We start from the raw sequence: 16,357 nt of genomic DNA on the forward strand, positions 1-16,357 counted from the left end.
TCTACTCATGTGGGCTCTACTGTAATGAACTATACTCAACTTTTCTTTACTGCGCTCTACTCCAACTGTGGTTTGTAACTACTATGATTTCCCATTGTGGCCAATTCAAATGTAGAGATTTTGTTACAGATTATTCGGTCACTACCGATTTGGTAACAGGGTGATGAGTTTTAATCATTTGAAGGGGCAGTGCAGTTTAAAAAAAATAGATTTCCACACTATGGGATCAAAATAATACTGATATTGTGAAAATTATGATAATGCCCTTTTTGTGTAAGGGCTGTTTGAAAAAAAAATGCCTGGAATTTCAGCCTGTTCAGATGGGATGGAACTTTGGCCACATGACGTCACAATGTGATTATAATAGACCAATGACTGTTTCTACGGGTAAGGGACTGGGCTCTAGACCACCCTATCAACCAATCAGGGCTGTGTATGTAAATATCTTTACATTTGTTCCATAACCCACACAATCAGACAGAGCATTTCAATGGACAAAGGAGCCTCAGGGAAATAAATGATTAAAAATATATATTTTGGAATTATTTTTCATTAAATAAACACACACTGATTTATTCAATATACAGTGAGGATTTAAAAATACACTGCTTGGGGGCTTTAATAATTCATCAACAAAGTTTATAGTGATACAATTTAACTAATTGGAAGGTCTACCTGTACTTGTTACTTCTGTGAACTTTCATAATCCTCCCTCCTAATGGGGGAGAGAAAGTGTCTTCTCATTCTGTTGGTAACAGAATGACAAGACACTAGGCAATAATTCCTAAACTTACGAAGGGAAATATATATATATATATTGATATTAGTTGGCAGGGGGCTTTTACTTCAACATTATTGTGTTTTGATGTACTTTCTAATACCTTAAGACTTTTTCTAGTAGATGTTTTTTTTCAGACTCCTTTTCCATCTGTGTGACCAGATAAAGGCTTGCTTTATTAATAATTTTTAGGGTTGAAAAATGGTTGAAAAACATAACTATGCCTTCATTTCCCAAGAATATAGACTCTTAGCTTTCATTTAATACCAAAATGGATATGCTCCTATAAACTTCACATTGGTGCTCATGATGTCTTTTACATGGAAATGACCATTTGGCAATCTTTCACCCAAACTCAAAATTCCTGACATTGAATTATGTGGCAAATCCTTATATTCTGTAATACGATCATAGCAACCCCTGGGAACCATACGAGTATGTCAATAGACAATATAGCCAGGATGAGTGAGGGGAATTAAGCACATTTACACCCATCTACATATCCAGTGGCAATAACACACAATGAGAGGAGGAAATTGGTGGTAGGACCCCTGACCAGGCTGCAATACAGTTAATGGTGTCTAGCTTCACAGATGACATATTCCTCCAAATGGAAGACTCAGGGAGTCAGTCTAAATATCTTAACAGGTGCCATCATGCACAGATGAATATAGTACTGTTCATTAACAGAAAACAAAGAATTGAATAAGTTAAAGTAAAATGTAATTAACTGATTCATTAGGCACAACACTTATTCTTAACTTTCATCATGAATAGGCCTAGGCTACTGTACACATAGGCCTAGGCTAACTTTCACTCATTATTACAGTGTTTCCACTTTTTTGGGACTGCTGCTGCCCCCATGACACCTTCCCTCTGCTGTCAAATCACTTCTGGACTAGCCTACACCTGCTGTGAGCATGGTCTTCATTACATTAACACTGCCAATTGTAGTTGTTTAATGCACAGTAGATGCAAATATATACAGTACCAGTCAAAAGTTTGAACACACCTACTCATTCAAGGGTTTTTCTTTATTTTTACTATTTTTGAATCATGCAGTAACCAAAAAAAGTGTTAAACAAATCAAATTATATTTCAGATTCTTTAAAGTAGCCACCCTTTGCATTGATGACAGCTTTGCACACTAAGACAGCGCTACAGGGAGTCAGGACGGAGAGCTGATTGTCCTCACAGTGACAGACCAAGTGTAACAACACCTGCACAGGATTGGTACATCCGAACATCACACCTACGGAACAGGTAGGCAACAACAACTGCCCGAGTTACACTAGGAACGCACAATCCCTCCATCAGTGCTCAGACTGTCCACAATAGGCTGAGAGAGGCTGGACTGAGGGCTCGTATGCCTGTCGCGGTTTTGTCTCACCAGGGGTGATGGTCGGATTCACGTTTATTGTCGAAGGAATGAGCATTACACCGGGGCCTGTACTCTGGAGTGGGATCGATTTGGAGGTGGAGGGTCCGTCATGGTCTGGGACGGTGTGTCACAGCATCATCAGACTGAGCTTGTTGTCATTGCAGGCAATCTCAACTCTGTGCGTTACAGGGAAGACATCCTCCTCCCTCATGTGGTACCCTTCCTGCAGGCTCATCCTGACATGATCCTCCAGCATGACAATGCCACCAGCCATACTGCTCGTTCTGTGTGTGATTTCTTGCAAGACAGGAATGTCAGTGTTCTTCCACGGCCAGCGCTGAGCCCGGAACTCAACCCCATTGAGCACGTCTGGGACCTGTTGGATCGGAGGGTGAGGGCTAGGGCCATTCCCCCCAGAAATGTCCAGGAACTTGCAGGTGCCTTGGTGGAAGAGTGGAGTAACATCTCACAGCAAGAACTGGCAAATCTGATGCAGTCCATGAGGAGAAGATGCACAGCAGTACTTAATGCAGCTGGTGGCCACACCAGATACTGACTGTTACTTTTGATTTTGAATCCCCCTTTGTTCAGGGACACATTATTCAATTTCTGTTAGTCACATGTCTGTGGAACTTGTTCAGCTTATGTCTCAGTTGTTGAATCTTATGATCATACAAATATTTACATGTTAAGTTTGCTGAAAATAAACGCAGAGGACGTTTCTTTTTTTGCTTAATTTATACTGTATTCTATCCTATTCTACTGTATCTTAGTCTATGCCGCTCTGACATTGCTCGTCCAAATATTTATATATTCTTAATTCCATTCCTTTACTTTAGATTTGTGTGTATTATTGTGAAATTGTTAGATATTACTTGTTAGATATTATGACACTGTTGAAGCTAGAAACACAAGCATTTCCCTACACCAGCAATAACATCTGCTAAACACGTCTATGTGACAAATTTGATTTGGTGCATGATGGCACGGTCAGAAGACATTGGCATGCATGCATGGTTAGCTTGCTAATGCTAGCTAGCTCCTACTAACAAGTTAGTTCACTGTCGTTAGTTGCTAACGTTAGCTAGCTGTCAAACTTTAACTGTAGCTGCTATTCTTGACTTTTTCTATGTAAAAATGGCCAGTTATATGTTTTCAATTGCCTAGCTAGCAAACTAACGTCAGTGTATTTATTGGTAGAAAACGGATAAATTCAATTGCTTTAGAAATCACCTGCATTAGCAAGCCAGATGCTAACATTAGCAATTAACGTTAAAACATTGAGAAATGAGAACGCTGATCATTTTCTCTTACCCTTGGACAGCGTCTTTAGTCATGACACTTATCGTTATTTTGGGAAGTTAAGGTGGCTAGATATCAAACGTTTCTTGACTATTATTCCCTGACCGTCACCACATCATCTGTTCACAGAGCATGGTTTGGTGGTAGTAGAAGGACCTGATGCACAGGCAAAGAGTTTCACTCAATCCGGGTAGAAACTGTGGCAAAGAACAATAGTTCCACAAGAGCTGTGGAAATCTCTCTTTTTTTTATGATAATGAAAGATCGATAATATGGATGTTTAAACTTTTTATTTAAGCAATAAGGCACAAGAGGCAGTGCTATATCATAAATACAGTCCCAGGTAAATGGCATTGTCGCGCCAGAGCAGTCAACCCATTTACCTGTGAGGGCCAGTCAACCAATTGACCTGTGACTGTATTCATGTTACAGCACTGCCTCGCATGCCTTATTGCTTTTATAAAACTGTTACCAACATATTTAAATAACAATGATTTACATATTTGAATTAACGTTATACCATGGCATTGTTGAATAGTTGTTTCTGATTGGCTTGAAGGTCATTCTGGAGCGTGCATTATTTCCATATAACACACAGTATATTTGTATGGTAGAATTCAATGGCTATAGCTCATATGAAAATGCCAATATACCACGCCTAAGGGCTGTTCTTATGCACAACGCCATGGTATATTGACAATATACCATAAACACCCATCATGCTATTATAAACTGGTTAACAACATAATTATATTAATACAAATAAATGTTTTGTCATACTTGTGATATATTTAAGCAATAAGGCCAGAGGGGGTGTGGTACATGGCAAATATACCACGGCTAAGGGCTGTTCTTAAGCACGACTCAACGCAGAGTGCCTGGATACAGCCCTTAGCTGTGGTATATTGGTCATATACCACAAACCCCCGAGGGGCCTTATTGCTATTATAAACTGGTTACCAATGTAATTAGAGCAGTAAAAATAAATGTTTTGTCATACCCATGGTATATACGGTCTGAAATTCCACGGCTTTTAGCATTCAGGGCTCGAACAACCCAGTTTACAATTATATATTTCCCTATAACACACAGTGTATTTCAAATCAAATCAAATTTTATTTGTCACATACACATGGTTAGCAGATGTTAATGCGAGTGTAGCGAAATGCTTGTGCTTCTAGTTCCGACAGTGCAGTAATATCTAACTGTTTTTCAGTCTCTCGATCCCAGTTTTGATGCACCTGTACTGACCTCGCCTTCTGGATGGTAGCGGTGTGAACAGGCAGTGGCTTGGGTGGTTGATGTCCTTGATGATATTTTTGGCCTTCCTGTGACATCGGGTGCTGTAGGTGTCATGGAGGGCAGGTAATTTGCCCCCGGTGATGCCTTGTGCAGACCGCACCACCCTCTGGAGAGCCTTGCGTATGAGGGCGGTGCAGTTGCCTACCAGGCTGTGATACAGCCCGACAGGATGCTCTCGATTCTGCATCTATAAAAGTTTGTCAGGGTTTTGGGTGACAAGCCACATTTCTTCAGCCTCCTTCACCACACTGTCTGTGTGAGTGGACCATTTCAGTTTGTCTGTGATGTCCACTGCTGTCCCTTCAATGTGGATAGGGGGGTGATCCCTCTGCTGTTTCCTGAAGTCCATGATCATCTCCTTTGTTTTGTTGACGTTGAGTGAGAGGTTGTTTTCCTGACACCACACTCCCTGTAGGCTGTCTCGTCATTGTTGGTAATCAAACCCACTGTTGTGTCATCTGCAAACTTGATGATTGAGTTGGAGACATGCATGGACACGCAGTCGTGGGTGAACAGGGAGTACAGGAGGGGGCTGAGCACGCGCCCTTGTGGGGCTCCAGTGTTGATGGTCAGCGAAGTGGAGATGTTGTTTCCTACCTTTACCACCTGGGGGCGGCCCTTTAGAAAGTTCAGGACCCAATTGCACAGGGCGGGGTTGAGACCCAGGGCCTCCAGCTTGATGATGAGCTTGGAGGGTACTATGGTGTTGAATGCTGAGCTGTAGTCAATAAACAGCATTCTTTCATAGGTATTCCTTTTGTCCAGATGGGATAGGGCAGTGTGCAGTGTGATGGCGATTGCGTCGTCTGTGGACCTGTTGGGGCGGTATGCAAACTGAAGTGGGTCTAGGGTGGCCGGTAAGGTGGAGGTGATATGATCCTTGACTAGTCTCTCAAAGCACTTCATGATGACAGAAGTGAGTGCTACGGGGTGGTAGTCATTTAGTTCAGTTATCTTGGATACAGGAACAATGGTAGCCATCTTGAAGCATGTGGAGACAACAGACTGGGATAGAGAGCGATTGAATATGTCCGTAAACACACCAGCCAGTTGGTCTGCGCATACTTTGAGGATGCGGCTTGGGATGCCGTCTGGGCCAGCAGCCTTGCGAAGGTTAATGCGTTTAAATGTTTTACTCACATCAGCCACGGAGAAGGGGGGGGGGGGGGCGCAGTCCTTGTTAGCGGGCCGCGACGGTGGCACTGTATTATCCTCAAAGCGGGCAAAGAAGGTGTTTAGTTTGTCTGGAAGCATGACGTCGGTGTCTGTTGCATGGTTACACGGTAGGATTCAATTTCTATAGTTTTACATGTTTTGTTTATGCTGCAAATCATGGAACAGACCTTCCATGTCATTCATTATTTTTCCATAGAATGCATAGCCCCTCGTTGATTTTCCATTCCATGTTCTATGTTTTTATTTGATTAAATTTTTTTACCTTTATTTAACTATGCAAGTCAGTTTGGAGAAAATTCTTATTTACGATGACGGCCTACCCAGGCGAAACCCAGAGGACGCTGGGCCAATTGTGCGTTGCCCTATGGGACTCCCAATCACGGCTGGATGTGATCAAATTAAATCAAATCAAATTGTATTTGTCACATGCGGCAAATACAACAGGTGTAGACCTTACAGTGAAATGCTTACTCACAAGCCCTTAACCAGCAATGCAGTTTTAAGAAAATACCCCCCAAAAAAGTATGAGACAAGAATAACAAATAATTGAATAGAAGCAGTAAATAACAATAGTGGGGCTATATACAGGGGGTACCGGTACAGAGTCAATGTGCGGGGCACTGGTGTCGAGGTAACTGAGGTAATATGTACATGTAGGTTTAGTTAATAAAGTGACTATGCATAGATAATAACAGAGAGTAGCAGTAGCGTAGAAGTGTGTGTGTGTGGGGGGGTGGGTGTAATGCAAATAGTCTGGGTAGCCATTTGATTACCTGTTCAGGAGTCTTATGGCTTGGGGGTAGAAGCTGTTTAGAAGCCTCTTGGACCTAGACTTTGCGCTCCGGTACCGCTTGCCGTTTGGTTGCAGAGAGAACATTCTATTACTATGGTGGATGGAGTCTTTGACAATTTTTACGGCCTTCCTCTGACACCGCCTGGTATGGAGGTCCTGGATGGCAGAAAGCTTGGTCCCAGTGATGTACTGGGCCATATGCACTACCCTCTGTAGTGCCTTGCGGTCAGAGGCCGAGCAGTTGCCATACCAGGCAGTGATGCAAACAGTCAGGATGCTCTCGATGGTGCAGCTGTAAAACCTTTTGAGGATCTGAGGACCCATGCCAAGTATTTTCAGTCTCCTGATGGGGAATAGGCTTTGTCATGCCATCTTCACGACTGTCTTGGTGTGCTTGTCATGACTTCAGCTGAAGTCGGTTCCTCTCCTTGTTCGGGCGGCACTTGGCGGTCGGCGTCGCCGGTCTACTAGCCATCGCCGATCCACTTTTCCTTTTCCATTTGTTTTGTCTTTGTTTCTACACACCTGTTTTTCATTCCCCTTATTATTGGTCAGGTATTTACCCTCTGTTTCCCCCATGGTGTTGTGCGGGATTGTTTTATGTCATGTTCGGTAATGTTGGTGACTGGTTATTTCGACGGGTGATGTTTTTTGCCCGTGCGTAAAAGTTGATGTTCGTGTGTTTGTGTTTGGGCAAGTGTAGTGTTTTATCTTGCACCATTCATTATTCTGAGTAAAGTTACGTTGCTCCCAATTCTCTGCGCTCCTGCGCCTGACTGCATACACCAGCTACACCCACCATTATGCCAGTGCTTGGACCATGTTAGTTTGTTAGTGATGCGGATGCCAAGGAGCTTGAAGCTCTCAACCTGCTCCGATAGTGCCCCGTCGATAAAAATCGGGGCATGCTCGGTCCTCCTTTTCCTGTAGTCCACAATCATCTCCTTTGTCTTGATCACGTTGAGGGAGAGGTTGTTGTCCTTGCACCACACGGTCAGGTCTCTGACCTCCTCCCTATAGGCTGTCTCATTGTTGTCGGTGATCAGGCCTACCACTGTTGTGTCATCAGCAAAATGATGATGGTGTTGGAGTCGTGCAATCATGGCCGTGCAATCATGAGTGAACAGGGAGTACAGGATGGGACTGAGCACGCACCCCTGAGGGGCCCCCGTGTTGAGGATCAGCGAGGCGGATGTGTTGTTACCTACCCTTACCATCTGGGGGCGGCCCGTCAGGAAGTCCAGGATCCAGTTGCAGAGGGAGGTGTTTAGTCCCAGGGTCCTTAGCTTAGTGATGAGCTTTGAGGACACTATGGTGTTGAACACTGAGCTGTAGTCAATTAATAGCATTCTTACATAGAGTTGAAGTCGGAAGTTTACATAAACCTTAGCCAAAAATATTTAAACTCAGTTGTCCACAATTCCTGACATTTAATCCCAGTAAAAATTCCCTGCTTTAGGTCAGTTAGGATAACCACTTTATTTTAAGAATGTGAAATGTCAGAATAATAGTAGAGAATCATTTATTTCAGACTTTATTTCTTTCATCACATTTTGGCCCATTCCTCCTGACAGAGCTGGTGTAACCGAGTCAGGTTTGTACGCCTCCTTGCTTGCACATGCTTTTTCAGTTCTACCCACAAATCTTCTATAGGATTGAGGTCAGGGCTTTGTGATGGCCACTCTAATACCGTGACTTTGTTGTCCTTAAGCCATTTTGCCACAAATTTGGAAGTATGCTTGGGGTCATTGTCCATTTGGAAGACCCATTTGCAACCAAGCTTTAACTTCCTGACTGATGTCTTGAGATGTTGCTTCAATATATCGACATAATTTTCTACCCTCATGATGCCATCTATTTTGTGAAGTGCACCAGGCCCTCCTGCAGCAAAGCACCCCATAGCATGATGCTGCCCTTTACGCACCAAAGTACGTTCATCTCTAGGAGACAGAACGTGTCTTCTTCCTGAGCGTTATGACAGCTGCGTGGTCCCATGGCGTTTATACTTGCATACTATTGTTTGTACAGATGAACGTGGTACCATCAGGCGTTTGTAAATTGCTCCCAAGAATGAACCAGACTTGTGGAGGTCTACAACTTTTTTTCTGAGGTCTTGGCTGATTTCTTTTGATTTTCCCATGATGTCAAGCAAAGAGGCACTGAGTTTGAAGGTAGGCCTTAAAATACATCCACAGGTACACCTCCAATTGACTCAAATAATGTCAATTAGCCTATCAGAAGCTTCTAAAGCCATAACATTTTTTTCTGGAATTTGCCAAGTTGTTAAAAGGCACAGTCAACTTCTGACCCACTGGAATTGTGATACAGTGAATTAAAAGTGAAATAATCTGTCTGTAAACAATTGTTGGAAAAATGACTTGTGTCATGCACAAAGTAGATGTCCTAACCGACTTGCCAAAACTATAGTTTGTTAACAAGAAATTTGTGGAGTAGTTGAAAAACGAGTTTTAATGACTCCAACATAAGTGTATGTAAACTTCCGACTATGCTGTATTCTATTCGACTGTATTTTAGTCAATGTTACTCCGCCATTGCTCGTCCTAATATTTATATTTTTCTTAATTCTTTTACTTTTAGATTTGTGTGTATTGTTGTAAATTGTTAGATACTGCACTGTTGGAGCTAGGAACACAAACATCTGTTAAATATGTATATGTGACCAAAACAATTTGATTTGAGCATGTGATCTACACTATATATACAAAAGTATTTGGACACCCCTTCAAATTTTTGGATTCGGCTATTTCAGCCACACCCGTTGCTGACTGGTGTATAAAATCGAGCACGTGGCCATGCAATCTCCATAGACAAACATTGACAGTAGAATTTATGCCCTGCCAGATCTGCCCCGGTCAACTGGAAACTTCTAGGAGCAGCAACAACAGCTCAGTGTAAGAGCTGTCTGAAGAGAGAGTGGACCAAAACACAGCGGAGTTAGTGTTCATCATATTTAATTATTAAATGGAGCACTATACAAATACAAAATAAGAAACTGACAGCCAACAGTCCTGTCAGGTGAAACACTGAACAGAAACAATTACCTACAAAACCCCAACGGAAAAACATGCACTTATGTGTGACTCCCAATCAACCACAACGAACTTCAGCTGTGCCTGATTGGGAGCCACACACTGCCCAAAACAAAGAAATACAAAAACATAGAAAAAGAACATAGAACACCCACCCAATGTAACACCCTGGCCTAACCAAAATAAAGAACAAAAACCCCTCTCTATGGCCAGGGCGTTACACTCAGCCACTAAGTAGTAGGCCACACAAGCTCACAGAACGAGACCACCAAGTTTTTTTTCACCTTTATCTAACCAGGTAGGCCAGTTGAGAACAAGTTCTCATTTAGAACTGCGACCTGGCCAAGATAAAGCAAAGCAGTGCGAAGCGTGTAGTGTTAGTGCGTAAAAATAGTCTGTCATCGGTTGCAACACACTACCAAGTTCCAAACTGCCTCTGGAAGCAATGTTAGCACAAGAACTGTTCGTAGGGAACTTCATGAAATGGGTTTCCATGGCCGATCAGCCACACACAAGCCTAACATCACCATGCGCAATTGTCATGTAGGATATATTTCATCTCCAATGTTTTTTGAAAACAAATACATTTGCACAATGAGCACTTGTTGTTTCTCAAATACATCACTACAGTTATTAGTTAGCTAGCTAGCAAATTTGAGCCATATTAGCATTGACATGAAATCAGTCAAAACACCTCGAAACAAGACATGGTATCAAAAACAAGATGAAACTATCTGAAACGACTCACTTAAGATTCCCTACATTGCATTTTTTGTCATTGTTGGTAGCTACCTGGCCAACCAGAATCACAACAACATATGGACTTCTGCCCCATTGAAGGTGCTGTCACGCCCTGACCTGAGAGAGAGGGTTTGTTTCTCTATGTGGTTAGATCAGGGTGTGGGGTGGGCATTCTATGATGTCTATTTCTTTGTTTTGAGCCGAGTATGGTTCCTAATCAGAGGCAGCTGTCTATCGTTGTCTCTGATTAGGAATCATACTTAGGCAGCCTCCCCCACCTGTAGTTGTGGGATCTTTATTTTGTACTGCTTGTTAAGCCTACAAGATGTTACAGTCATATTCATTGTTTGTTCCTTTTGTTTGTAGTGTTCTGAGGTAAATAAATACTACGATGAACACTTACCACGCTGCGCTTTGGTCCACTCCTTTTGACGATCGTGACAGGTGCGCATTGTTTTCGTGACGTTGTCAGCTAACACATCTATTGTACCAGTCATATTAAATCAGGTACAGCTCAAGTGTTTGAAGTAAATGAGTATCAAGTAGTTTGTGTTTGACCCAGGTCCGATACAAAAAGATGTACACAGCACTGTTTTTTCCCCAGTGTGTGACCCCGCTGACCTTTTCTTTTACATTAATGAGTATTTTGAGTATTTTCACAGACTGTTGGCCACAGGAGCTCCTGATGCAGGAAACAGTCTTCCTGCTGGTCACTTCCCAACTAAAACAATGTAACCGTTAATAATAGGTTAACTCCCCAGAGGTACCTTGTCTGTTTGTTTTACCAAAGCCCCCAACTCACAACACTATGTCACACTTCCATAAGGTTAATATGAAGGTGGTCTTGCTATTCCCCAATGTCATCCGACAAGTTTCACCATAGCTAAGGATAGAATCTTGCAATGGAATTGATTTTTATACAGTTATGTCCGTCGATAGGAACCTATCAACAGTTGAATGCATGAACCCAGGTTAGACACAATGTCCTGTGCATGTCAACAGCTTCAGTCTTTAACCCCTCAAAAGGGCAAAACATCCTATCCAAATGTTGACTGAAAATATTTTGTCAAACGCTTACCTTAAAACAAAAAATATTTCAATTTCAAATCATTGATTTGTGTTGTAATCAAGGTGCATCTAAATTATTCCGTCTAAATTAGAGGATAGTGATGATCGTGATGGTCATATTAAAACTGAATTGTTCTTCTGACAAAATAAGCAAATAATTTCTGTATCATTTCAATACAATATATTTCCGATCACATATCAAAGGAATTGATATTCCATCACCAAAATCTTTAGATGGTGTATAAACAGAAGTGCTTGATCAGTGACAAGCTTTGTAGGATGGTATGAAGTTGGGGTATTCTCTAAAGTAGTCTGGAAGCCTCCCATCTGTCATATAGAGCAGAGGTTCCTAAACTTTTTAACTCGGGGCCCCTTTCCAGCATTGGGAAACTGTTCATGACACAAACTGTTCACACCCCTCTTGTTGGTGGAGAGAATTTTGCAGGTTTAAAGCTTATTTCCTGCAATTCTCTGCATTTTGCCATGTCTAATGTGAATTGATGTGATATGTAAGTGGCAAAAAAATTACAATATCTATGGGCTAAAAATCCTAAATATAAAAACATTAGCTGACGCGGGCTAGTTGATCTGGACATTTCTGACAAGTTCTAAATATCTCTCTAAGGTATGCAATGGCTAACATAACAAGATGAACTACCCAATTTTGAAATTGCACTTTGTGCATTCCACTATTACAATTTTCAAGAGTAAGTTTAAAGCCAGACTGAGTTCCTTTAAAAAAAAAAGTATATTTTTTTTGTTGGGGGGGGGGGGCGCCCTCCCTGTCCACCCCTCGCCCCACAGTTTGGGAACCACTGATATAGAGGTTTCCAGGTGAAGGTTAAGAACCAGAAGTGGTGAGCCCATCTGAACTCAATGGAGTGTGAATGGCACAGTTCTCCTTCAGCTCATTCAGGCAGCTGAGCTCTTATGCTAATTGGTCCAACACATTCCAATACATTAACAAATGAAAAAGCCCTTCTTATTTCATCCTGTTTTATTGTGAGCAGACTATAAGAACCTAGACAAAAAAATAAGCATAAACTTCTGGGACTGATGGGGGTACTTGATACCTTTTTTAATGTAAAGATATGGTAATGCCTCCTAGTTGGACTCTGGTGAAATGACTGTGAACACCACAATGCAGTGAAGCCATACAGCTATTTCATTTGCCATGGCATCCTTTGTTGTGGCTGCCAGGGCAGTCTCCAACTTGATCATCAGCCTTTCATCATTTCAAATGAATACATTCACCATTCACCAATGGTTTAAGAACGATTAACGTGTCTGTCTTCTTATTCGTTTCAAATTCTATGGGCCTACATGAAGTCCATGAAAAATAATCAGTGTGCTCCCTATTGTATTATTATCACAACTTTTTTTAGCCTTTAGATTAAATCCATTATTAATCTCAATGTTTGTTCGTCAACATCAACAAAGCACCAATCTGGGATTGGTTGGTGGACATCGTTCAGCATCTAATCATAAACTCAGTTTAAAAATGACATTGAGTTGAAACACACTGAGCCATTACGCGCTCAGTACATTATTGGGGGAGGGGTGCAGTCGGTCTTTTAAAAACATTTTAGGCTAACTAAACTAAACACCCATTATTCTCTTACTCCAGCAGAAGCCATATGGGTGCTCATTCTGACTCAACCTCAGAGCTTTTGTACTGCCGCGGCTGATTAAGATGTAAAAGTTCACAGATGTCCTTGCCCTGCAATTGCAAGGCTCTCTGGTCAGTCCTCCTCAGTCAGATAAGGTGGAGGCATTTGTGTTGGAGACCTGACACACCTCCCCCCTCTACTCAGACCTCTCCTTGCCCCCCAGGGGACATCAGTCACCCACTTGGAAGAACATTTTTGGGGAATAAATTAACACCACACAGCCATTACATGTCCTTTCTCAAATTTTTATTTTAGAACACTTGAACAAGAATGCAATGACTTTGAAATGATACAAACACTTAATAACAAAATAATAATAAAAACCGTTCAGCATGAGCGACAGCAATAAATAATAACTTCTTATCGCACAACTTAAGTGCGAACACAAAGGCAAACAACTATGTACAGATCTTTAAAAGAAAACAGATAGTATCCCATAGCAGGTATGAAGAAGAATTGCATGTCCCAGCATATTGCTAGAACAATGCATCCTTTATAATGATCTGCAAGGAAATGTAGCAGGAGTAAAATATACATTTGACAAGTCAATGGCCACCAGGCTCTGCCTGTAGATTTAAATCGTCTATGTACATACAACCATTTGATTTACGGAGAACGAATACTCAAGTGGCAACTACAAATAGACAAATCTTTAAAAACTGTACAAAAATGTAGTTAGTCCCTGAAATTATAGCTTAGTTTTAACCTGAAGGTTAAAAGTCATCGGTTGGTGACTGTTAACTGGACAGGGCACTTGAAGACTCAGATTCAGTTGACACAGATGAAATGGGTCCTCTCTTTTTTGTCAGTATCTTATGACTTGATCTACTGCTGAAAGTCAGTGCATTCCGGGCAGATTTCTTAAACTTAACACCCAGGAAAGCATAAAGGATAGGGTTGAGACAGCAGTGAAAGTATGCCAGAGCCTCTGTGATTGAGATCCAAGTCTGCAGACTCTGCTCCAGGGCACAGCTATGGGAGATCACATTGAGCAACATCAGGGTATCCACGAAGATCCCCACACAGTACGGCAGCCAGCAGCTGAAGAAGCACAGGACGAGGATGACAGTGGTCTTGAGAGCCTTTCTCTTCAACACCTGACCCTTGGACCCCTGGGACAGCTTGGCGATGATGATGCAGTAGCAGGTGAGGATGACCAACCCGGGAAGGACAAAGCCTACTAGAATGTGCTGGAAACGGAACCCTGCCATCCAGTAGAAGCTAGTTTCCTGGGGGTAAATGCGTTGACAGATGGTTCTGGAGACTCTATTCTGAGCTGTGGCAAACACTGTGTCAGGCACAGTGAGAATCACAGCAGGTAGCCATACAGCTACATAGATCACTCTGTCTGCAAGAAACTTCCTGGTGGTTTGACTATTGGTAGCATGCACCACTGCCAGGTACCTGTCCACACTGATAAAGGCCAGAATGAGGACGCTGCTATACAGGTTGATGGTGTAGATCATATGCACAGCCGTACAGAGGAAACCGCCAAAGTACCAACTGCTGGCCGCATCCACCGCCCAGAAAGGCAACGTGAGGACAAATAGGAGGTCAGCCACCGAAAGATGCAGCCTGTATTTATCAGTCATCGTTTTCACCTTTTTCTGGTAGCCCATCACTATCAATACCAGTCCATTCCCGACGATTCCTAACAGGAATATTATTCCGTAAACTGTCGGTAAGAAGATCCTTTGAAAATCATCACCACTGACTCTGTTGCACGGCTCCTCATAGCCCAAGTCATAATCCCCTGATTCTTCCGAGCTGTTGTCGTTGTAAAAAATGATGGTCTGCAAAAAAAGGGGGAGAAAGTGTAAGTTTATTATAGTTTATAATAAGTCGATTAAATTTAATAATTAGCTGTTTGTGAAAATATAATGTATGCCTATTATAGGGCTACATCTGCTCTATTTGAGAAAATTCTAAAATTCACTTGGAGAAAATGAAATACACACAAAAATAGAGGTCAATTATTGACGATATAATCTGAGAAACATTGCCTAATTGATTCTACAGAAAAACGATCTATAGCCCTATCCCTATATTACATCTATAGAGAGTATTAGCTACGTTTTTGAATGACTGAAATGGTAAAAACTCACCTCGTAATAAGTAGACATCGTGACTGAAAGAGAGCACTGTTTCTCCGCGGGTGCAGTGTATGAGCAACTTTGGTGACCTGAAGCTTCGAATGCGCCTAAATAGCCTACTCCCCTTGCAATAACCCCTTGCGCTCCTCCCAAAGGCGGAGCCCTTGGTCGCGTGTGACACCATGCCGTTTTTAGGGTTATCACAAAAGTGGCCGACGCCCCCTAAATGCGTAGACTATGAGAAATCTAAGTATCCCGTATTTTACATAGGACCGATTCTACGCATGATTTTGAATGACGCCTAAATTGGGGTTTGGAATCTCCGTGCACGGTGCATCTATGTATTTTTCTCACAATAAATCAGCGATGCTCCTCTACATTGATTCGGAGTGCTGTCAGGCATTTGCTGTGATGTGATTTGTCTGATAACAGTTTTCTCCAAACCCAGCCGCGACTCTTTCCACAGGTTGTCACTTTCTAAGTAGGCTACTGTTGTGTCTACACTTTCCAAGTGCTGATTGACCCAACGGGTTTGAAATATCCCTCTCTCCCTTGTGTACTCATTCCCAAGACAGATCATAACCCTGAACTCCATTCTTCTCGCCCTTTTTCAACCAAAGTACTCTCACCATCTCTTATTTCTGTTGAAGTAATCCCCAGCAAGGGTTGGGTGACGACAAGGGGACAGGTCACTATGATCTTTAGTGAAAAAAATTGTCATTCTGTAACCAAATAGCTGAGTATAGCATGCAAAGTTATCCTCTTTGAAATCTGATATGACTTATTGATTGAATGACTCCATCCACTTCACCAGTTCAACATATGTGGGTTGTAAAAGCAAGTGTTTTTATGCACCATACCAATCCCATCGAACACTATACATAATGCAGAGTGCAGACCACCAGTTGATGTGGATAGGAGAAGAGGAAGCAGTTTTATTAGGAACCCTTCTAACAATTTTTTTTTGCACTTTGGCTCAACTCTGTTTTCTGCAGGTCCTGGA

The 16,357-nt window shown here is 42.0% G+C and overlaps 2 protein-coding genes across 2 annotated transcripts in view; both read right to left on the reverse strand.

The window, feature by feature from the left end:
- Nucleotides 1-3,637, reverse strand: part of LOC115156110 (aspartate--tRNA ligase, cytoplasmic) — a 31,008-nt gene extending 27,371 nt beyond the window's left edge. Inside the window, exon 1 of the mRNA XM_029703417.1 lies at nucleotides 3,474-3,637. Within this exon, the coding sequence (XP_029559277.1) occupies nucleotides 3,474-3,496 (23 nt within the window). The 5' untranslated portion in view covers nucleotides 3,497-3,637. The remainder of the gene's footprint in view (nucleotides 1-3,473) is intronic.
- Nucleotides 3,638-13,485: 9,848 nt separating this feature from the next.
- Nucleotides 13,486-15,515, reverse strand: LOC115156111 (C-X-C chemokine receptor type 4-like). Its single transcript, XM_029703419.1, has 2 exons — nucleotides 15,367-15,515; nucleotides 13,486-15,054 (listed from the first exon to the last, which is right to left on the reverse strand). Exons 1-2 carry the CDS (start codon nucleotides 15,382-15,384, stop codon nucleotides 13,999-14,001), a joined length of 1,074 nt encoding a protein of 357 aa, XP_029559279.1. The 5' UTR covers nucleotides 15,385-15,515; the 3' UTR covers nucleotides 13,486-13,998.
- Nucleotides 15,516-16,357: the final 842 nt, after the last annotated feature.

Source organism: Salmo trutta, chromosome 20 (assembly GCF_901001165.1).
Source record: "Salmo trutta chromosome 20, fSalTru1.1, whole genome shotgun sequence".
In the NCBI taxonomy this organism is placed as follows: Eukaryota; Metazoa; Chordata; class Actinopteri; order Salmoniformes; family Salmonidae; genus Salmo; species Salmo trutta.